Consider the following 24,144-nt stretch of genomic DNA (forward strand, 5'->3'; position numbering starts at 1 on the left):
GGAATAATATTAGGAAATAAGTTGGTGGAAAGGTATTTTTGAGAACGCTTCCTTAAAATCATGATTTGCGGTATCCACTGTATCTCAGCGTAGACTAATCAGAAGTGAACAAATCAAAGCAGCATAAATAGAGTAGAAGTTTTTCTAGGCCCCAACGTTTCTGTTTTATTTTTTTTTTATTTTTTGGTGGTTGTTCAAAGTGAAAACTACATTGCCGTTTCAACCTTCCGAGTGAACGGACGTGCTTTGTGTTTACTGCGAAAGCGTTGAAAACCAGTGCCGTGTGTGATAAAGTGACCGGACGATCAAAACTAGATCGCTATTGTGTAATAGACAATAGTGCTTTTTCCTGTGAGAGGTTTTATGCACATTATATACTGAAGCAGTGTATTGTTGTGAGCGGACGATCGAAACAGTACCGTTAGCCGGTGATTGTTCGATCGATCAAAACAGGCCCAGCGGTGTACGTGATATCACTGTGCGGATTAAAAAAGAGTGTGCTTTTTCCTCTCGGAGGTTTTTTGCACACCATCGCAGCGGCGATACGCCGATCGACGAGGGCTAGGCCTTGGTGGCCCACGTTGGATTTAAGTTAAGTATCATTATTTAGTTTTTTTTTCCTTCCTGCATTCGACTGTTCTATTTCTCCCCGATTCACTTAATTCTGTGCGGAGGTAGCTCCGCAACATGTCTAGTCTAAATTCTGACCCCCCCGTTCCCGATGATCAAATGGAGACTTCCCTTGACTATAAAAAGTCTCGCATAAAGAGCTATCCGGATGGGCTCGCACTACCGGCCGGTCCTTATGCGGTTTATTTCCGGACCAAATCGAAAGAAAAAAAATTAAATATTTTAAAAATATCGCGGGACCTGTCCTCGCGATACAATACTATAAAAAGTTTTGATAAGATACGTCCAGACAAGCTCAGGGTCCTGTTTACCAGTTCAAAACAGGCTAATGAGCTCGTTCAAAATGATCCTTTTACGCGGGAGTACCGCGTCTACGTGCCAGCTCGCGAAGTAGAAATCGACGGTGTGGTCACCGATTCGAGTTTGACTTGCGAGGACGTTCTTAAGTACGGGGCGGGTTGTTTTAAAGACCCCTCACTTAAGAATGTCAAGATACTGGATTGCAAGCGATTGCATTCAGTATCGATCGCCGGGGATGGAACAAAGTCCTATCCCCAATCAGACTCTTATCGTGTGACCTTCGCCGGTTCTGCTTTGCCCAACTACATCCTCTTGGACCGGGTTCTTATCATTTATTTATTTATTTATTTACAATCAACAGACACAATTTGGTCCTAATGATAATTCCTAATAATATTCAGAAAATTTGTACGTATTCTGCTTCGTGACACATTAAAATCATACCCAGATGAAACGCGGTTGAACGATCTCTGTAAACCAATAATAGAACCGTTTGCGCCATAGTTGGTACGTCGTATAGGAAGTCGAAGAAAAGCACTGTTGCGGAGAGCTCTGGGTCGCACATTAATATTAATTTCGTTGAGCAAAACGGGACAGTCGATCCTACCGTTGAATATATCTGCTATTATCAAAGCGCGTGATAATTCTCGTCGTACTTGTAATGTGTCGAGACCCATTAATAACCCGCGACTTTCATAACTAGGTAGTTGATGAGGATCAGTCCACGGCAATCGACGAAGAGCGAAGCGAACGAATCTACGCTGTATTCCCTCAATTCTATGAGCACCGTTCAGGTAGCATGGGTTCCAAACTGCCGAGCAATATTCGAGAGTTGAACGAACAAGCGAGCAGTAAAGCGATTTTAGACAGTGTATGTCTGTGAAGTGCTTAGTTATTCTCATTAAGAATCCTAAGCTACGGGAAGCTTTAGCTACAATGTAACTGATGTGATGCTTGAATGTAAGTTGCTCATCGAGATGGACGCCAAGATCCTTAACGCTAGTAGATCTTCCAATCGAGGATCCATCCAGAAAGTATTCGACATGCAATGGCATTTTTCTCCTCGTGAACGTAATGGCCGAGCATTTGTCTGGATTTACAATCATACGGTTAATTTTACACCAATCTGCGAAGATTACCAATTGCCGCTGGAGAAAGGCTACGTCTTCTAAGTTGCGGATGATGTGATAGATCTTGACATCATCAGCAAACGATAAGCGAGGACCTTCCAAGGCAAAATTGACATCATTGAAGTACAGTAAAAATATTAACGGTCCTAGATGACTACCCTGTGGTATTCCGGATGATGCGAGGAACTCTCCGGAAGTATGATCGTCAATTTTAACTGCTAAACGACGATTCCTAAGATACGACTGCAACCAACGAAGAATGTTCGAACTGAATCCAAGTCTGTCCAACTTAGCAACCGTGATGTCGTGGTTGATTATATCGAAAGCGGAGGAAAGATCTGTGTAGATAACGTCCGTTTGTAAACCGTTAGACATTGCATCAAACACATAAGACAAAAACGATAGTAAGTTTGTGGTTGTTGAGCGGTTAGGCATGAAACCGTGTTGAGTATCGACGATATATTGCTTGCAGTGATTGAAAATTGGTGTCAGTATAACCTTTTCGAACAGCTTTGGTATAGCGCTAAGGGAAGTGATACCGCGGTAGTTGTTTATATCCTTTTTATCGCCTTTCTTGTGGACTGGGAACATAAAGGAAGCTTTCCATAAATTGGGGAAAACTTCTGTAGCGAGAGACATTCGAAACAGTTTGCAGAGGGGAGCGATTACTCCACGCGAGCACTTTTTAAGAATAACTGCCGGTATTCCATCGGGGCCTGGAGAATTTGAGGCTTTCATTCCTACAATTGCCGTCCGTATTGAGTCTTCGTCAATATTGATGCAGTTCAATGAGTTATTAGACAGGGGAACGTTAAGTGCTGCGGCAGCAATTTGCTGCTGAGTCAGGATTTCATTTGAAAAAACCCTAGAAAACTTTTCCGCAAACATCTGGCAGATTTCCTGTGTGCACGAACCAGTACGATCTCCAAAGCTCATTGACGAGGGCAACCCAAATTCTTTCCTTTGCTCATTCACATGTTTCCAGAAATACCTTGGATTTGATTTCAGTTTTCGTTGTACGTTGTTCAAGTAGTTGGCATGGCAGCGCTTAACGGTTTTCTTGTACAACTGATTTATCTGCACGTAGTGATTACGCAGGGAAAATCCTCCATGTTTAGAATACCTCTTTAGAGCGGCTCTTTTGGTCGTTTTCAGATGTCTCGCTTCCGCAGTCAGCCATGGTGGATGCCGGGTCTGCCGTCTCGATCGTTTCGGTACATAGTAGTCGATTGCGTAGCTCATAACATTAGAAAACGTCTGCACAGCAGCATTGACATCATCGTTGTCGAGAACTTCATCCCAGTCGATTTGCGTCAAGAAGTCGGTCATATTGGTGTAGTCGGTTCTACTAAAATTATAGCAGATGATGTCCGTTGGAATGCAGGCGTTCTGTAAGCGATTTGAATCGAGCACAATATGTAGTGGAGGATGATGACGAACGGAATTGACCAGAGGGAACGGTGAAGCACTAATCTTTGGTGCAACATCTTCTCTACTTGAAAAGCAAAGATCCAACATCCGGTTATTTTCATTAACGACAGGATTCGACTGTCGAAGAAGGTTGAGGTTGTAGCCGTCGAGCATGGTTGTAATGCCAATGTGGAAAGTGGAGAGCGCCGGATCAGGAAAGAAGAAACCACCGGAACTTGTTTGCCATTTTATGCTGGAAAAGTTGAAGTCTCCCACAATCAAGATTTCATCTACGGGTAGTACATGAGTGGAAGTAATTTCTTGCAACGACTGTATGTGTGCATCGATTAGCGGTAGATCGCGGCATCGGTCCGGAGGAAGATATATCACACAAAGGTAGAGGGAAAAATTGACCAGTTTCAAACGCACCCAAACCTGCTCCACGCATTTACCAGATGCGGTTTCGATCAGTTGCGCCTTCAAACGACGATGCACTGCGATAAGCACCCCGCCTCCAATAGTTTTTGAGTTATTTAAGGGGCTGCGATCGGTACGGAAGACTTCGTAGTTGGATCCAAAACCTTGAACGGAGAGCGTACAATCACTGAGCCAGGTCTCCGAAAGAGCGATGATGTCGAAGCAATCATCCGAACAAGCCAGCAAATAGTCGGTGATGTGCATGTTCATGCCTCCAACGTTCTGGTAGTACAAGTGCAGCGGTTGACTAGATTGATCGTGCGATGGATAACTGCAAACGACGGGAAGTGAATCAACGCCTGAATCGTTTGAGACTGAATTGTACTTGCCGTCTGAGATGGTTTGGAAGACCCCTTCCGCGTTCCCACTCACAGGGCCGGGACGACTGATGACCGCTGGCTGCAATAGCTCGACTGTGGGGAACGTATCAGGGGCTTCCATGGTGCGAACATCTGTGCATCCCGGTATCCGATTCAAAGCGAGAGGAGGACATCTATAAGTGCGAGAGAGATCAGCACTTGGAAAGGACGGAATATGCAAATACTTGCCGAGATGAGACATTTGGAAGACTCTTTCACCACACCCACGCACAGGACCAGGACGACTGGAGAACGCTGGCTGCTGTGGCACGACTGTGGCGGGGGGTTCGAGAGCTTCCAAAATATCAACTTCAGTGCGTCCCGGTGTGGTTCCATTGTACTCTCATAACGTTTGCCGGGGCGGTGTTCTCATCAAACGGAGCGGGCTGGGTGTTACTTCGTCTACATTCATAACGGTGCTGCATCCATTTTCGTCGGGAATCGGTGGAGAAATATCGATTGGAGGATACCAGATGTTTTGCTTTTTGTTGTCTTCGAACTCGCGAAACAAAACACCTTGTGGCCAGGTGTCGGGATTAAGAGCCGCTTCCCGAAATTTGGGCAGTATCCCAACTTTGAAGGAGACAAAGTTCAGAGTATTTACGTCGACATCTCTTTTCACCAGCGGGATGACCGTGACATCTTCGCTGCACTCTAAACCATCTTTTGTTAGCTGCGAAACCATCTCCTTACTAACGCTGGGGTGAAAACGTGACAAGTAAATCCATACGAGGGAGCAGGGCGTTGGAACTGTGGCGATATTACAGTTATCCGATGGTTTCCGGCAACCTTCCAAGGTTTTACTTGGCTCAGAACTATCTTCCCGACGACGCTTCGCATTGGGACCAAATCCGTCGGGCTTCGGCGGCAGCGGCGACGAAACAGGCACTTTGCGCGAGAGACGAGATATTTGCTGGCTATTCTTTTTAATTTCGGCCTTCAGCTCAGCAAAAATCGATTCTGTTCTCTCTGCGATAGATGCAAATGCGCTTCCAAACGAAGAAACCGAGTCGCGGAAACGAGCAAGTTTGATCAGTTTACAACACTCATCGCATATCCAAAACAGGTTGGGATTTTCGTCCAAAACTTTCAGAAACGGCTTGTTGAGTTTTGCGCATTTCATATGTACCAAATGATGGCAAAAACCTGAACACTCAACAAAATCTTCCTCCGATTTTACAGTTTTGGCACAACGATCACAAGCATTAGCCATAGTGAACAAATCTCAGGATGCCAACAGTGAAATTCAGATGGCGCTTCGGTCGGGTAAGAGAGAGCGTGAAACTGAGTATCTTGATAAAACGATATCTTCGATAGGCGTCACTTCGCGATACGATAGCAAAAGAGCGGCAACGAAACTGACCGAAAAACACCACAAATTATCTTCACTTCACCACGACACAAAAAACTGTCCAATTCTTATCGAGACTACGAGTAACGCAGGAAATAGAAACGAATAAAAACCACTATAAATCAATAAAAAGTGCTAGTGCGTCGATCACACGAACAATGGCGGTACGTTGTTTACAAACAAGGGGTTCGTTTGCCTGTTCGCCTATTCGTACCCCGAGTAATGAACTGTACTAATTGCAAAAAACTGGGGCATACAGCTACCCATTGCAGCAATAAGCCACGTTGTGCTAACTGTGGAGAAGCTCATGCGGACGGCTCTTGCGGTAAGGATGCTGAAAAGTGTCTCTACTGTAAGGAGGGTCCGCATGACCTCTCTGATTGTCCCGCTTACAAACTGCGAGGTGATCGAATGAAGCGTTCCCTAAAGGAGCACTCCAAGCGTTCTTTCGCAGAGATGCTTAAAAGTGCCACCCCTCCTAAACAGACAACGAACCCATATGCCTGCTTGTCAACTGACGAGAGCGATTCTGACGACCCTTTGGAAGGTCCATCTTCGGCGGTCCCTCATAGCTGTAGGAAAAGAATAAATAAATCCTCTCATAAGCTACCTAGTAAGGGTTCGAAGGTGTCTTCCGAAGGGCTTCGAAAAGTTACAGCTAACGGGAATCGGGACACAACACCGAAGCAAAAAGCTCCTGGTCTCGGAAAACTCAATTCCGAGATGGAATTCCCACGACTTCCCGGGACTACAAAATCCCCAAGCGTCCCAGAAAATCTACCAGAGAACCAACTAGGTGCTGGACTTATCAAGTTCTCTGATGTTGTGGACTGGATTTTTACAACTTTCAATATTTCAGACCCTCTTAGAAGCATTTTAATTGCTTTCATGCCAACAGTAAAAACATATTTGAAGCAGTTGACTGCAAATTGGCCCCTTCTCTCAGCGATTGTATCCTTCGATGGCTAAATCATCCACCGAGGTCACGGATCTAATCACTGTTTTACAGTGGAATTGCAGAAGTATCATCCCAAAAATAGATTCTTTTAAATTTCTAGTAAATAATCTGAAATGTGACGCATTTGCATTGTGCGAAACTTGGCTAACTTCTGAAATATCCTTAAACTTCCACGATTTTAACATTATTCGCCTGGATCGAGATGATCCCTATGGAGGAGTACTTTTAGGGATCAAAAAGTGCTATTCTTTTTATCGAATTAACCTCCCCTCGATACCAGGTATTGAAGTTGTCGCATGTCATGTTACAATCAAAGGTAAGGACCTTTGTATTGCTTCCATCTACATTCCCCCTAGAGCCTTGGTTGGGCATCGGTGGCTCAGTAATATCATAGAGCTCCTTCCCGCACCGACGTTGGTTTTAGGAGACTTTAACTCACACGGTACGGGATGGGGCTGTCTTCACGACGATAACAGATCAGCTATGATCCATGATATTTGCGACAACTTCAATATGACAATCTTGAATACGGGAGAAATGACACGGATTCCTGCACCACCAGCAAGACCAAGTGCGCTGGATTTATCCCTTTGCTCGACATCGCTACGGTTGGATTGCACGTGGGAGGTAATTCCTGATCCCCACGGTAGTGATCATCTACCGATCGTAATATCAATCACCAGCGGCTCAAAACCATCGAAGACAATCAATGTTTCGTATGACCTCACACGAAATATTGATTGGAATAGCTATGCGACCTCGATATCTGAGAAACTTGAAAGAACTCAACAACTTCCTCCGGAGGAAGAGTATACGTTTTTGGCTGGCTTGATTCTCGATACTGCGATTCAAGCTCAGACGAAACGTGTACCCGGCGCAAAAACTAACATCCGTCCTCCCAACCCGTGGTGGGACAAAGAGTGCACAAATTTAAACGCGGAGAGAGCCTCCGCGTATAAAAAATTCAGAAAAAATGGAACACCTGATAATTACCGGAATTACGCGGCGTTAGACGTTAAAACTAAGAACTTGATTAGAGCCAAGAAACGCGGTTACTGGCGTCGGTTTATAGACGGCTTAACGAAAGAAACATCTATGAGCACTCTTTGGAACACAGCCCGACGAATGCGCAATCATAACACCACGAATGAAAGCGAGGAATACTCCAACCGCTGGATATTCGATTTCGCTAAAAAAGTATGCCCAGACTCTGTTCCGGAACAGAAGATCACCCGCGCCGCGACACCAAATACAAACGAATCACCGTTTTCGATGGTAGAGCTCTCACTTGCACTTTTGTCATGTAACAATAAAGCCCCGGGATTAGACAGAATAAAATTCAACTTGTTGAAAAATCTGCCTGACCCCGCCAAAAGGCGCTTGCTGAATTTATTCAACAAGTTCCTCACGGGTAATATTGTCCCACACGACTGGAGACAAGTCAGAGTTATCGCCATTCAAAAACCAGGGAAACCAGCCTCCGATCACAATTCGTATCGGCCGATTGCTATGCTTTCCTGTATCCGGAAATTGTTCGAAAAAATGATTCTGTTTCGTCTAGACAATTGGGTCGAAACTAATGGTTTACTTTCAGATACACAATTTGGTTTCCGCAGGGGCAAAGGAACGAACGATTGTCTTGCGTTGCTCTCAACAGAAATTCAAATGGCATTTGCTCGTAAAGAACAAATGGCATCAGTTTTCCTAGACATTAAGGGGGCTTTTGACTCAGTTTCTATAAATATCCTATCTGAGAAGTTGCATCAGCATGGTCTTTCGCCAGTTTTGAACAACTTTTTACATAATCTATTGTCTGAGAAACACATGTACTTTGCGCATGGTGATTTGTCGACAATACGATTCAGCTACATGGGTCTTCCTCAGGGCTCATGCTTAAGCCCCCTTTTATACAATTTTTACGTAAGTAATATCGATGAATGTATCAACACATCTTGCACGCTAAGACAACTTGCCGACGACAGCGTTGTGTCTATTATAGGACCCAAAGCTGCCGATCTCCAAGGACCATTACAAGATACTCTCGACAACTTATCATCATGGGCTCTTCAAATGGGTATCGAGTTCTCTACGGAGAAAACTGAGCTGGTTGTATTTTCGAGGAAGCGAGAACCAGCACAATTACAGCTTCAACTAGGGGGTGAAACCATAGCTCAGGCCTTCACATTTAAATATCTCGGGGTCTGGTTCGACTCCAAAGGCACCTGGGGATGTCACATTAGGTATCTGAAACAAAAATGCCAGCAGAGAATCAACTTTCTTCGTACAATAACCGGAACTTGGTGGGGTGCTCACCCAGGAGACCTGATCAGGTTGTACCAAACAACGATATTGTCCGTTATGGAATATGGATGCCTCTGCTTCCGATCAGTGGCGAACACTCATTTCATCAAGCTGGAAAGAATTCAGTATCGTTGTTTGCGTATTGCCTTGGGTTGCATGCAATCGACTCATACGATGAGCCTCGAAGTGCTGGCGGGCGTTCTTCCACTGAAAAACCGGTTCTGGGATCTCTCATATCGTTTGCTCATTCGATGCGACATTTTGAATCCTCTGGTGATTGAAAACTTCGAAAGGTTAGTTGAGCTTAACTCTCAAACCCGTTTTATGTCCTTGTATTTTGATTACATGGCTCAGAATATTAATCCTTCTTCGTTTGTTTCCAACCGTGCTCATTTCTTGGATACTTCTGATTCTACTGTGTTTTTCGACACATCCATGAGAGAAGAAATTCGTGGAATTCCGGATCACGTGCGCCCTCAAGTGGCCCCAAATATTTTTTATAATAAATTTAGAACAGTCAACTGTGAAAAGGTGTTTTACACTGACGGATCAAACATCAACGAGTCCACAGGCTTCGGCATCTTCAATCAAAACATCACCGCTTCTTACAAACTCAGTGATCCGGCTTCAGTTTACGTCGCAGAATTAGCTGCTATTCAGTACACCCTCGAGATCATTGAAACCATGCCCAAAGACCATTACTTCATTGTCACGGACAGTCTAAGTTCAATAGAAGCTCTCCGGGCAATGAAGCCAGGAAAGTATCCCCCATATTTCCTGGGGAAAATACGGGAACATTTGAGAACTTTATCTGAACGGTCTTATTTAATATCGTTAGTCTGGGTCCCTTCGCATTGTTCCATTCCGGGCAATGAAAAGGCAGACTTATTGGCTAAAGTGGGCGCATTGGAAGGTGATATTTATGAAAGACCAATCTGCTTCAATGAATTTTTCAGTATTTCTCGTCAGAAAACTCTCGAAAGTTGGCAAACTTCATGGACGAATGACGAACTGGGACGATGGCTACACTCCATTATCCCTAAGGTATCGACGAAACCTTGGTTCAAGGGGATGAACATGAGTCGTGATTTCATTCGCGTTATGTCACGGCTCATGTCAAATCACTATACATTCAACGCACATCTCCGGCGTATCGGGATCGTGGAGAACGGGCTCTGCACCTGTGGCGACGGTTATCAGGACATCGAGCATGTCGTGTGGTCGTGCGTAGAGTATCGTGACGCCAGGTCGAAGCTACTGGAATCCCTCAGGGCCCGAGGTAGACCGCCTGAGGTGCCGGTTCGGGATGTGTTGGCGAGTCGGGATAGTTCATATATGCTTCTCATATACCAGTACCTTAAACACATTGATATACAAGTGTAATGTGTTATTCCTCGCTCAGAAAATATAATCTCCACCTACAGGTTCGACACTAACATCCGCCCGATTCTCTCGATCCCCGTCCCTGTCCACCATCTTCATTGGAATTAACAAGATCTTTTTTTTTGTCACTAACTTTTTCGTTCCCCTTTCCCTGTTTTTTCACCATCTCGATGGCAACTAATTAGATCTCTGTCGTTTTCAAACATTTTGTTCCCACACCCCTTTTTTACCCCGTTTCCCACAATATTTACTTCTTTTTTTCATTCTCTTCCGTAACATCACCATCACCGGAAGACCGCTCCAGTCAATGACCAGCATGCGGGCCACCCGCCGGGCCTTCGTAGCCTGGGGGTGTTTCCCGCGGACCCTCACGGACCGAAGAATGCGGCCAACATAGAAAATTACCATCGCCATCTGGAATCATCTCATCCTAAATTCAATTCACCGGCCACTACCGATCGCCAGATACTATATTACATAATGATACTACTCTAGTTTTAAGTTAGACGATAATTAAGATTAGTAAATACCCTTGGCATCTTAGAGCTTAAGCAGTGTGCCTTAATATTATATTATATTATTGAATAAAAAAAAAAAAAAAAGTGAAAACTACGATTTTTTGCGAAAAAATCCGCCATTTTGTAGCAGCAAAGCCTCCCCAAAGTAACAAACAACGAAAAGAAAAACGTTGGGGTCTGGTTTTTTAAATGTAGAAAGTTTGTGTAAAATTTGAACAAAATTAGTTCAGTAGTTTTTGAATGACGATGGAACATGCTTCCGAGGAAAACGCGTTTAAAGTTTTTTGTCTATAAAATCAATGGAAACAACTTATTACTCAAGGGAGCCCGTAGGGTCTAACATTTTCAGAAAATCATATTTTTTCTTTCATATTTTTTTTAAAATGAAACATTTCAAGAATGTTTTGTCAAGTGCCGAGCTCTTACTTCTTCGCAGTATGAGATAAGCAAAGGTAAAGGCCCATAACTTACTGAGTTTTGTTCTGATAGGCTTAAAAATTTCACAGAATATTCTTGAAATGTTTTAGTATGAGAAAATACAAAGAAAATAATAAATGATTTTTCAAAAGTGTTAGACCCTACCCGCCCCTTAACGAACGGCTTCTGAGTGGTTAGTTTGTTACCAGTAGGAAAAAAACATATACGGATCCGTAATTTTCCATCACAACAACGCTCGGCCACATTTTACAGCGGTGGTTAAAAACTGCTTGAATAATAGTGGATGACAAATTCTGCCTCACATGTTGTATACAGTATGTTGCATACGAGCAAAGGCACTGTTGTACCTAGAAAAATATCGAAGCAATCTATGTTTTCTATGATATTATATCTTATTTTTTTGTTCACTAACTTCTTAAATGGCTGAGCCGTTTTTACCTAATTTAGATTCAAACGAAATGGTTTCACCTTATGATAAAAAAAATCGGAATTTTCATATTAAAATTCCCGCACTTGTCCAATCGGTAAACTTTTATTCTCTCAACGTTGGCAACACTTTTATACACATTCTATCAAATTTTGACGCATATCGTACGATTAGTTTCTGTTTGGCGTCTATACAAAGAAGTTGAAAAATTTTCGTGTGGCGATTTTTATAATGGATGAAAATTTAGAACAACGTGCGTGCATCAAATTTTGTGTTGCAAATGGACTTAAGTGTTTCGAAACGTTGAAAATGTTAGAAAAGGTCTTTGGTGAATCGTGTCTAGGAAAAACACAGGCATACGAGTGGTATAAACGCTTCAAAGGTGGTCGTACAAGCTTGGATCATGATGAGATCCCTGGCCGCCCAACAATATCTGTTACTGAAGAAAACATTGAATCGGCGAAGCAAATCGTGTTGCAAAATCGTTCTGTACCGATTAGAGAGATTGCTGTGTTGTTGGGCATCTCGTATGGATCAGCCGAACACATTTTAACTGATGTTTTAGGTTTGAAACGCGTCGCTTCTCGGCTGGTGCCAAAAAAGCTGAATTTCATTCAAAAACAGCGTCGTGTTGATGTGGCCAAAGAGATGATTTCCAACGCAGATAGTGACCCCACATTCATCGAATGCATCATAACTGGTGATGAGGTGTGGATCTATGAATGTGACGTCGAAACCGCTCAACAATCGACCGAAAGGCGCTTCAAAGGCGAGCCGTTGTTCTAAATTTTCATCCATTATAAAAATCGCCACACGAAAATTTTTCAACTTCTTTGGATAGACGCCAACCAAAAACTAATCGCACGATATGCGTCCAAATTTGACAGAATGTGTATAAAATTGTTGCCAACGTTGAGAGAATAAAAGTTTACCGATTGGACAAGCGCGGGAATTTTAAAATGAAAATTCCGGTTCTTTTTTGATCATAAGGTATACAAAATTCCTGAATTTCATTTGAATATAACTTCCAGTCGCCCCATTACAGGGTGTTAGGTGTAACAAAAAACTAACTTTTCTCGCAGATTCACATACTTTAATTTTAACGAAAATTCTTCAGAACCCATAGTAAATTCAATACGGTTCGGAATTACAGTGTGATGCCTCTATACATCATGACCATACAATTTCTATAAAATTGGTTTTAAAATTTAACTAAACAATTTCACTTCAGTTTTACCGGTCCTCAATGTTTTGACCTTTTTATAGAGATTTGAACCTTAAGGTCATTCGCCTCTTCGGGCCAGAAAAACTTCCTGACCCTATATGTAAGGTTAGAAATCAAACCCAGGTGGGCTACACGAAAGGCATCGACTAACTTATCACGCTATACCCGTCCTTACAGTATTAGCCTCTTGAAGCAACCAATCTTCGTCGTTGTTCTTGAATATCATCTAAACTGATTTCAGGAGTCCATTTCAGTTGACCAGTTCTATATAACCAAAACTACGATGGAAGAACATCTCCCAATTGTTGACTTTTAAGGTCGCGGCCCGATATTTCCGTTTCCTAACTTAAAAAGTTCGTTGAACCAGAGATTCAATTAATGTTAAGCATCTATATTGGAGCTATGCAGCGTTGTCCCGGTATGAATAAAGCTTATTTCCAGAAACTAGAATTAATAACAGTATTCAACGGCATTCGTGGCAATACCAATATTGTAATCTGTTTGCAGACGAAGTTCGTCCAAGAAAACATTTGTCGCTTACGTATTACATTAGTTGCAACTCTTACGACATAATCCTTTATATAAACACTTACATCGTACCGAAAGGTTTTGCGTAATTAGCCGAAGCAGTCCGGAACGAAGCAGAAGGGTTGGTAGGTTCAAACTCGTGCCAATTACGGAAACACAATTTCTTTCAGTAGGATAAAGGTTCTGTTTTGTTCAAACTAGATGCACATGTTTCTAGGTGTTTTCAAATTCGGTAGAACTTTAAACACTTAGTTCTGACTAAGTGGTAAATTGATTTATTCAGTCTCACTGGACAAAAAAACAGCAACGAATCAGCCGTAATTCATGAACCCGAACGATACTACTTTGGGATGGATTACATTCTCCATGAGATGTAGTCACGATTCTGACGATGATTACAGTGTCAAAAGTTTCATCCGCTTACTTGATAGCTAATGCCCCGTTTACACTTCTGCTGGCTGCCAGCATGCTGGTGTCAGTGTACTGCCCTCTTAGAAAAAAACGTTCAACTGTGGTCCAATGATCCAAAGTATTAGACCAACGAAGGACCACCGTTGAACGTTTTTTTCCTCAGAGGGCAGTACACTGACACCAGCATGCTGGCAGCCAGCAGAAGTGTAAACGGGGCATAACACTTCTATTAAGTTCGAATCTCCGCGGGTATGAGCACAACAAAGATCAGAAACGTAAACAAATTCCGCAAACACAACACTCAGCGTTGAGCCCCAATCTACTTACGGCATATATATGCTCGAGATCCGCTCACTCGTTTGTCTACTTTCTTCCGGTGCCCACTGCAAATATGTTGTGCCACTATGATGGAACTATCGTCCGGCTGCTACCACTTAGCCGTCGGACACTTTTTTCGATACTGATTTTCTTGTCCCAGTGGCCGAGCCAAACAAGCTCGGTGTGTTGTGACGCTACACATTCCGAACGATTTTCTTTGATATACAACACGGCAGAGTGAGAGAGGGCTGGGAAGAGAGAGAAAGAGAAAGAGACCTTGTTTTTCCATAGGGTGACAGCGAGCGGTTGCCACTTATGCTGCTAATAATCGCACTTAACTAACTGTCGTGGTGTTTCTGACGGCGATAATCTCACCGGAAACCGTCAACCACTGAGAGATAGGTAATGGTAGGTTTATTTGAAACTCTTTTGCTTGCTACTAAGGTTAGCAAGTTTGGCTTACGATCAATAAGAATATGAAAGATCTGATGAATTTCCAAAATGTACAGCATTTCGCAAGAAAAAGACTTTGATAAAATGGGAAACTCAAAGTACGATTCCAGGAAAACATCAATACTTCTAGTTTTGAAACACAACGATAAACATAACAATTATTACACTATTGTAAAAAAAAAACACGAGAAAACAACGTACAACGCTACCTGCAAGAACCGACTGATGACAGCACGTTAGCTTTGACAGAAAACTGTCCACTGCAGGGAACTGTCCTCGGAAAGTGCTAAACATAACACACCCTTGTCGAACAATGCCAGGATTGGAAGCGCCGACAACAATTCGCCAGGAACACGACATCGTAACTGCGATGGAACACGGTGTAAGCCGGTGGCATTCCTATTGCAAACGAACATAACGAAATCCGAGGACCGAGGACAAACGAGTTCAACACCAATGAACAATACCCACGCACCTATCAGCAAACAGTACTTCGTCGCAAGCAGATCGCAGAAATTTTTCCACGTGCTTTTTTTTTCAGTAAAACGACCAAAACACAAATTGGAACTGATCCTAAGATCCATCACACGTATTGCCGTTCGGAATATTCCACTAAGCCTCGGCACTAGACACACAAACGCAAACAAAGAGTTGCGTGTGTTGTACTCTTCTTGGCGTGTAAGAATCTGTCGGATTTGCTCCGCACATTGCGGACGTAGCAACCGACTGATTGGTCCTCAGAGTTGTGCTCCGCCGACGGCAGCCCACTTCCGTGTTCAACAGTCCGTGATGGGGAGATGGAGGCATCTTCTCTCGGTGACACGTCCGCATGCAGAGGCAGCCCTGCAGTGTGGCAGGTAGCTCCGGCCTTCATTACCCGGATCGTGTGGGATGCAGGGTCATAAACCGAAACCAAGTACGGAGAGGGAAAAAAATCGATATCGGAAAAACTGGAACTCCCACATTTTCCCGCCCACGTTTTGCGCTTCCGAGCAAAACCGTATTACATTGATACTTCGGCTCGAAGCTATTGGTTTTATGCATAATGTTTTATTCCGAATCCATTACAAATGTTTCAACGGAACGTAATTTGCACTGCTGGAAATCGTAGATATAAGAAGTTTCACGGGATCGGTTCTTAAAATACGAATGAAGGAATTAATTAGTCAAATGGAAATAACCTCAAAGGCTCCACTGGAGCACTATTACACAACACTAACCGCGTCTCTTCCCATTGCGAGTGATTCATAATTGCAGAGCACTTTACAACGCATCCGTTTGCGGCACAATCCGGGTGTGTGTGGATCATACCGCACCTCCTCTTACTAGTCAATGACAACGGTTTGTAAATATCTACAGATAGCAGCATATGGTTCGAAACTGTCACTCGAAAGAGCGAGCACAGAAAAAATATGATTAGATAAGTGTAATGGTACTACTGCTCGTGCTATGCCGTTCCCGCAAATCGGACGGAATGGACATACAAATGAACTGAAAGAATTGAAGCGTGACAAACTGATTTCTAACAAACCGACGAGAGCTGAAGATGAACCATACGCCAAGCCAACCCACTGCTCGGAACCTAATGACTTTTCTACAGGCGGGGAGAAGCAGCGAAAGCGAAAACAATGTAATATCATGACATCCTAGACGAACGATGAAAGTTGATAAACTGTTGAGCCCATTTTCACCATGTTCCCGTTGATATCCAACTCGACATCAAGCGTTTGTCGTGGTACGGATATTAAATTACTCTTGTGGGCTATTCACATTTCACCGGGCAATGGATCCGACCACCCACAGATTTAGTGGTAGAACATATTGCCACTATTCGCAAACAACATATCACTACAATGCTTTCCACAATTACACCGACAAAGTTGATTCTACGGTCCACGTATAGAAGTGTGTGGTCGCCATTAACATTTTCCAGACATAAAGTATAAATAACGCTCGTATATTGTTTTTTTTTCGAAAAGCAGTACATTTTGCGCAAAAATTGAAAAAATTGAATAATAAACAAAAGCAAACAAATAGTTATCGGATGATTTATTTTAATAATATCAACAGTTTTTCTAACATTTCCTTTTTTCCTTTTTCATATAGAAAGGCTATGCAATCGAAGAGCCGAATTCCATATACCATTCGACTCAGCTCGATGAATTGAGCAAATGTGTGTGTGTGTGTCCATCCGTGTGTGTGTGTGTGTGTGTGTGAAAACGTATGTATGTAACAAAAATATGCACTCACTTTCCTCGGAGATGGCTGAACTGATTTTCACGAACTTGGATTCAAATGAAAGGTCTTATGGTCCCATAGTCTCAATAGCAGACTCATTTCATTTGGATCCGACTTCCGGTTCCGGAGTTACAGGGTAATATGTGCAAATAAGAGAAAAAAAAATGCACTCAATTTTCTCGGAAACGACTTACCCGATTTTCACAATCTAATATTCAAATGAAAGATCTTATAGTTTCCTAAAAATTTCTAGAACATTTTATCCGGTTCCGACTTCCGGTTGCGGAGCTAAAGCGTGTTAAGTTGAAAATTACCAATTTCATGAGTATTTTTTCACGAACGATAGTCAAAAACAGGTACAAATCCCATAAAACCGACTGATAAATTATCCTAGTTTGCAAAACTTGTTAGTTTGTTGGCATATTAATTTGATTCGACACTACTGGTCCCCCCTTTTCCTGATCAGGAAGCAACAAAAATAGTGAAGAAAAACCCCTAGTCCACCTAGTCGTGTGATAATGCATTTCTCTTCTTTCATAACAGTCTCATGAAAATATATTTCATACTTTTATTAAATAATTTCGGATACTAATTTTGACACCAATTGATTCAGATTGATTCGAGTAGTTCACAAAAGCATGCTTCAGTGTTTATGTCACACAGTCAGCATCATTTTTTCAAACTAGTGCTTGACATTTGCGTTGCCTATTTGTATGAGAACAGTGATGCTAATCTAAAAAACCCTTCTCAGTGGAATTTTCATATAACCTGAAAAATCACCATAGGGGGGAGTACATGAAATGTTCGAAATCGAAAAAAAAAATTTGATGCCAAAAGGCTTAGAATTGCATGAAACGTCGAGATTTAGTGGCATCTCGAAAAAAAAGTTTTTTGAAAAAATCGACTTTTTGGGACTTAGAAAAAATATCAGTCCCAGAAAGTTGATTTTTTCAAAAAAAATTTTTTTTGGTATGACACTAAATTTCGATGTTTCATGCAGTTTTAAGAGTTTCGGCATCAAAAAAAAATTTCGATTTTGGAAATTTTATGTACTCCCCCCTATGGTGCTTTTTCAAGACCGAAAATTATCAAACCTTTACCACCGGGCAGCACCCCTTACGCATGTCCGATTTAGCTCAAATTTTGCATGAAGGCTTTTTTCGAGGTGCTTAAACTTTTGAGCACTAGAGCTTAACGAAAATAGAGGTGATCCCAAAATTTTGGCACACTTATATATATATATATATATATATATATATATATATATATATATATATATATATATATATATATATATATATATATATATATATATATATATATATATATATATATATATATATATATATATATATATATATATATATATATATATATATATATGTGTGTGTGTATAGGAGCGGTAAAAATCAACGTGTTTTGTCGGTTACGTCACATATACCATCATATATCTGGAATCAAAAGTCACAACCATTTCATCTTCGAACTTGATGTGCCGAACAATGACCCGACAGTAGCTTTCAAACGAGCCCAAGTTTTTTAAAATCGGTTCAGCCATCTCTGAGAAAATTGAGCGCGTTCAAATATCTTCGAAAAGTGCACACACATGCACACACACACTGCATTAATAATTCCGGTAGTGTAAAAAATGGTTGACTTCGAACCACAGTAACATATTGCTTTCCATACCAGTACCTTTCGACCGAATTTCTCCACCTGAATCGACCTGTTCGCATCGCTCACATCCTCCCCAACGACGACAGTAAAGTATTGTGGACCTGGAAGGGTTTTTGAGTCCTCTCTTACATAAGTCTTATCGTTCATCAAAACGCATGCATCTGGACACTGCAAAAAACGCGAATACAATTTCTGGGCCCTTGTTGCTGCTCGCTTCTTCTATTTTACACTTTGGTTCGAGATTTTCTGATTCTTGTAGGTCTTCAGGTGATTTCGCTTCTTGATACGCTGGATCATTCCGACACTCGTTTCTGTTATTTTGGCCAAATCACGTATTGACATTGATTTGTTCTTCATGATTAGAGATACCACTTTCTGGTCCAGTTTCGGGTTGGAAGAATCGGATTTTCTGCCTCTTCCTGGTAGCTCATCCAAAGAATAGTGTTCCCTAAACTTATTAATGGTGGTTTTAACACTGGCATGATGAATTCCAAACCGCTTCGCCAATTTTCGCATAGTAATTCAACCGCACAAACAAGTAAACAAACGAAAGCTGACAGTCAAACGGACAGCACGCTGTGATCTGAGCTTAAAATACCATCACAAATACATGCGTAAAACACAAATGTATGTGGATAGCTTATTTTCGATACACTCCTTACCCAAAATAGTTCAATTTTGGCGATTTTGAACACTATTTTCGGAATCGGAAATCGGGAACCAGGATAGCCGAAGTTAATTCAGTAGGCCGTCTACTAACAATGACTAACGGTTGGAATAAATGCGAGTCCAGTTTAGATTTTTTTTACGTTTTTTGCTCCACCGCTTTAAAATTATTTTATTTATTTTTTTTTTTTTGATTCCGTTGCCGAAAGTCGCATCCAAATGAAATTCTAAAATTTTGTATGGGGCCATAAGATCAAAGTTTGTGAATATCAGTCACGCTTTATCTGAGGATAGTGAGTAAGTAATTATTCTTAAGTTGAGAAAGTCGGTTTAGCAATCTCCGAGAAAAGTGAATGCACAAAAAAGTGACATACATACAGACATTCTGCGTACTAAAGAACTGATTCAAATGGTATATGAAACTCGGCTCTCCGGGCCTCGGTGAAAAGATCGATCCATTGACATTCTTTTACTCTTTCGGTCGCACTGATCATAAAATAGCTAAGATTTTTCTCAACGATTTAGCACCGTGTTTTACCAAAATCAAACACCAGTAGCGGACATTCATAGCTGCATCGTGATTCTGTTTTATTCGACGCGATTGAAAACTCCTGGTCATGTGTGCTACGGTTCTGATGGACTCGGTTGTGTTTTCAATCTTTCTTCCGTACCAGCACGTACCGGTGACGCACACACCAGCACGTGACGGTTTGAAAGCTTTGACACTCATCGCCTTGTCATTGCGAAACCGGAAGTTGGATTCGGATGAAAATTTACAGCAGCTTTCGAGACAATGTGAGCTTTAATTTAAATCAAGATTCGTAAAAATCGATTCAAGCATCGTTGAGAAATTGAAGTGAGTTTCACGTTTGGATTTGTCTTCACTATTTTCGGTGCTTCCGGAACAGGAAATGGGGACCAGTAGTGTCGAATTAAGTTTATATGACCACAGACTAACAAGCTCTGCAAACTAGAAGAATTTATCAGTCAGTTTTATGGAATGTGCACATGTTTTTGACCATCATTTGTGAAAAATGCTCATGAAATTGAAAATTTTTCACTTTTTACGCTTGAATTCCGGAACTGGAAGTCGGATCCGGATAAATTGTTCTAGATTTTTTTAAGGAGCTATAAGACCTTAGTTAGTGGAAATCGGTTAAGCCGTTGCTGAGAACATTAAGTGCAATTTTTTTCTTAATTTTACATATTATTCTGCAACTCCGGAACCGGAAATCGGATCTCAATGAAATAGCAACAATAGCAGGCTATGGGATCATAAGACCTTTCATTTGATTCGATTGTTACATACAAATACACACACAGACACACGCACACACCCGCAGACATTTTGGATTTTGAAAGCAAGTGCAGAACCATTTTTTCACGGGCAATTTCTTGATTCGACGACGCATGATTGAAACTACTGATAAAAACAATACAAATTGGCAGACGTTGTACTCATACAGTTCTAAAGTTACAGAAGTTCTTGCGATGCATGAGCGATGTTTTTGTTTCTTTTCAGGTAAGGGCGAACACTGAATTATTGTAACACTGTTGCAAAAAAATCTCACATATTTATGGAATAAAATCCAGACTTGTAGAGTATTTTTATACATGCATTGGACCAAGTTTAAATACATTAGGCCAATTATTGGAGTTTGCTTTCACTACACGAATTTTTGAATTCCCGCTTCATCTTGACTCAAAAGGTTTCGATTGGACGTAGATCAGGGCAGTTCGGTGAATTGATGTTCTTGGATACAAAATCCATCGCATTAGTCTCATGACATTCCTGTCATAATAGTGGTTTCAGTATACTACAGTCGAATATTGGATGGATTGAGAACTTAACAGCAGGTTGAATTACCTTCAACGTCAAAAATGACTTGGCACGTTAGAGGTATACTTTGGACGTGATTTTGCGCGTATGACATCGGACGACTGGAACGGGCAATCCTAAATCACGACACCACTTTGCACTTCACACAAGCGACAGGTCTTGCTTCGACGTTCCAGATCGTTGTCCTCCTTGAGAATCCAACTGTCACTTTTCTTCTTGTATCAGCTTTTGGCAATCAACTGCAAACATTTCTTGTAAATAAGATTTTTTTCGTGAAAACGTGAAACTACTAAATCATTTTTTTTTTTGAGAAACATTTCCAAACGTGAAACTTCACAGAATGTTATACAGTCAAATTATTTCTAACCAATTAGAAACGTTTCTGGATATGTGTTTCACTAAACATCGATTTTTCCAGAGAACCTTGAAATTTCAAATAAGTTCCCATAAGACCATTGACTTGAGTCTAAGTTTAGGAAAATCAACATCAACGTCTGGGAGATCCTCGTTTAACGTTTGTGGATGATGTCTAGATCTGCTACAACATCCACATCTCAGTTGACGCAGCCTATCTCCAATGGCAATTGTTAATCTTCTACATCGAGTAGTGATAAAAATCTATACGATTTTCTTGATGGCATTCTAACTAGAATTCAGTCAAGCAACACATCAGACTCATTTTAACTCGACTCTCGAATATTGTCCGGTATTTCTAAACGGGACCTTTAGAATCTATTCGATCAAAAGTTGTTTCGATCAGAGATGCAGATAAAAATTTCAAATATCTTCAGACAGGGTTGCAAAAGTCAGTAAATCACGAAAAAAAATCTTATTTTCAAAAGTCTGCAGGTTTCAATTTCTCTAGAAAGTGTGATACGCTAAACTGACTTGATGAGCAACAAAAATACGTCGTAGCAATTTTAAAATTCTGTAAATTTTGACGAAAGTCTGCGAGAAACTCCATTTTCAAAAAGTCTTTCAATAATAACTTCGTAATAATCGAAAGAGAAATTAACCAAAGAGAGGCTCTCATCGACTATCGATTTGTTTGCACATGCTTTTCGTCGAACGGTTGAAGGTTGAAGGTTACTAATCGGTCTAGACAAATGACAAATGCGAGAACAATCACGCACCTCAACAATAGCTGATATTATGATAGATAATATTGCCTGTTCCGCTTGATTCAATAAAGTTAGTACTCTCCGCAACAGGTTCTTTTTTCGACTGCCTATTCCGTACCAACTGAGGCGCGAAAAATACTTTCATTCGCTGACAGTATTAATTGATGTTAATCTGTCACGCAACTGATTACATACAAAGATGGCGAGAAGATGGTGAAAACATACATCGGACTGACGGTCGAAGTTAGATACATCGAACTGGCGAAAACTGCATACGAAAGAAAATACATGAGAAGAAGAGACGCTTATCACTAGTCAATAGAATATCAGGTGACAGAAAAATGGAGACATTGAAACCTAGTTGGGCTAGGCTAACTCAGAGGTAATAAAAAACATCGTCTTTGATGTAAAATCTTGATATTACTACATTCCAATCCTAATTGATTCGACCCAAAATAAATCGTTATCATAATTCCGATTAAATGAAAGTGTCAATAAAATTACTTCTTCGTCAAGCACTGCCAACGCTGGGCTGGTAGATATCGCTTGAACGCTACAGCAGATATGTTTTTTTATCTGACCGAATGCTTTTTGCATCCATATTCTTACAAATACAACATAATCAAACGTGAGTCGAGGCCGACTGTTCAGAACATATATTTGTCAAGATTGATTTTTAAGTGTATACAGTTACAGGTTGACTAAATCGATTGGCCACACATGTATTTAATAGCTATTACAAAAGATTTCTTTCGAAAAATTAATAACAAAAAGTCTTTTGTGAACAACCTACAGAATGACTTTTTTTTTTGTTTCGCTGAGCTACAGGCAACCAAAGCAAAGCAATATTTGAAACAAAAATTATTTCAATTACCATATAAATTTTGACACACACAAAATAACTTGAGCATAAAAAAATCTAATAAAAAATAGTTTTACTACAAGCTACAACATACAAAATATTGAACAGCCAAGCAAAAATCACTCCAAACACTCACCACGGTACCGCCGATATTGTGTGGGACTTTCTCTCTCCATGGATCCACCGAGTTAGCTAATGGCATTCTTGGCTGGTTCGCTCTAATAATGTTGACTATGGGACTCTGACAAAGAGGCTGAACGGAAATGACTTCTTCCAGCGCTACTAGTCATTGAATGCACTCTTCCTCTGAAACACGATACACAAGTACGGAAGTACGGTTTTATGCGAACAAAAATCTTGCTGCGGGTCCTATCGCACGGTTTTGTACTTTGCTGGTTGTTTTTGAACAGATGCAGAGCAATAGCCACCAATATTTTCACTTCGTGCTTGTCTGCTCAATGGATAATACCAGCATATCACAAGGCGGATGCAAAAAAACTTCAACACTACAATAAACTCACTAGATTTTCCGTTTATATCAGCTATTGCAGATTTCTGTGATCAACAATATTTTTTGAAAATGCACTTTCATCGACTAATAAAATGGGAACACACAATAATTACAGACAATACGTGCAATGAAATACATTCACGACTTCATTCCTCCTAATCGCGTTGAAAAGTGTTTCGTTTTCTTCGCGTTCCTTCCTTCACAATGCAATAATGCATTTGGTGACAGCAGAGCAACCAGATTAATTTGAGAAAAAAATATGACAATTGAAATGTAAATCGGGTATTTTCCTGAAAGGGCGACAAACACTTTCATCGAATCGGTTTACACGCGCCTAAATTTTGCAAAATAATACATCACGCGTTTTTTTTAGAACGGCCAATAAGCAATCTGTCAACTTCCACTTACGAACAGAGTTGCCAGGTTATTTTTTCGTAAATCTGTTGAAATTCAAAAATTTATCTTTATTTGTCTGGGTCTACTATATATTGCCGGGCCTCAGTTTCAGTGAACCAAAAAAAGGTCTCCCCACCTATCATATAGAGGGCAAAACCGTAAAGATCTAGCGAGATCTGACAAAATCTAGCAAAATTTGGAAAATCTGGGAAAATT

At 41.1% G+C, this 24,144-nt stretch overlaps 1 protein-coding gene across 8 annotated transcripts in view; it reads right to left on the reverse strand.

The window, feature by feature from the left end:
• The window catches only part of LOC131432429 (ribosomal protein S6 kinase 2 beta), an 85,365-nt gene extending 61,659 nt beyond the window's left edge, over positions 1–23,706 (reverse strand). For 3 of the 8 annotated variants that reach the window (XM_058598683.1, XM_058598682.1, XM_058598681.1), the window contains exon 1: positions 23,158–23,706. In XM_058598683.1, coding sequence (XP_058454666.1) covers positions 23,158–23,223 — 66 coding nt within the window. In that variant the 5' untranslated portion in view covers positions 23,224–23,706. Of the gene's footprint in view, positions 1–14,173; positions 14,320–14,826; positions 14,993–23,157 lie in introns of those variants that run through there. The other 5 variants (XM_058598678.1, XM_058598677.1, XM_058598684.1 and 2 more) reach the window with 3 other exon arrangements.
• Between the last annotated feature and the right edge of the window lie 438 nt (positions 23,707–24,144).

Source organism: Malaya genurostris, chromosome 2, assembly GCF_030247185.1.
Source record: "Malaya genurostris strain Urasoe2022 chromosome 2, Malgen_1.1, whole genome shotgun sequence".
Classification (NCBI taxonomy): Eukaryota; Metazoa; Arthropoda; class Insecta; order Diptera; family Culicidae; genus Malaya; species Malaya genurostris.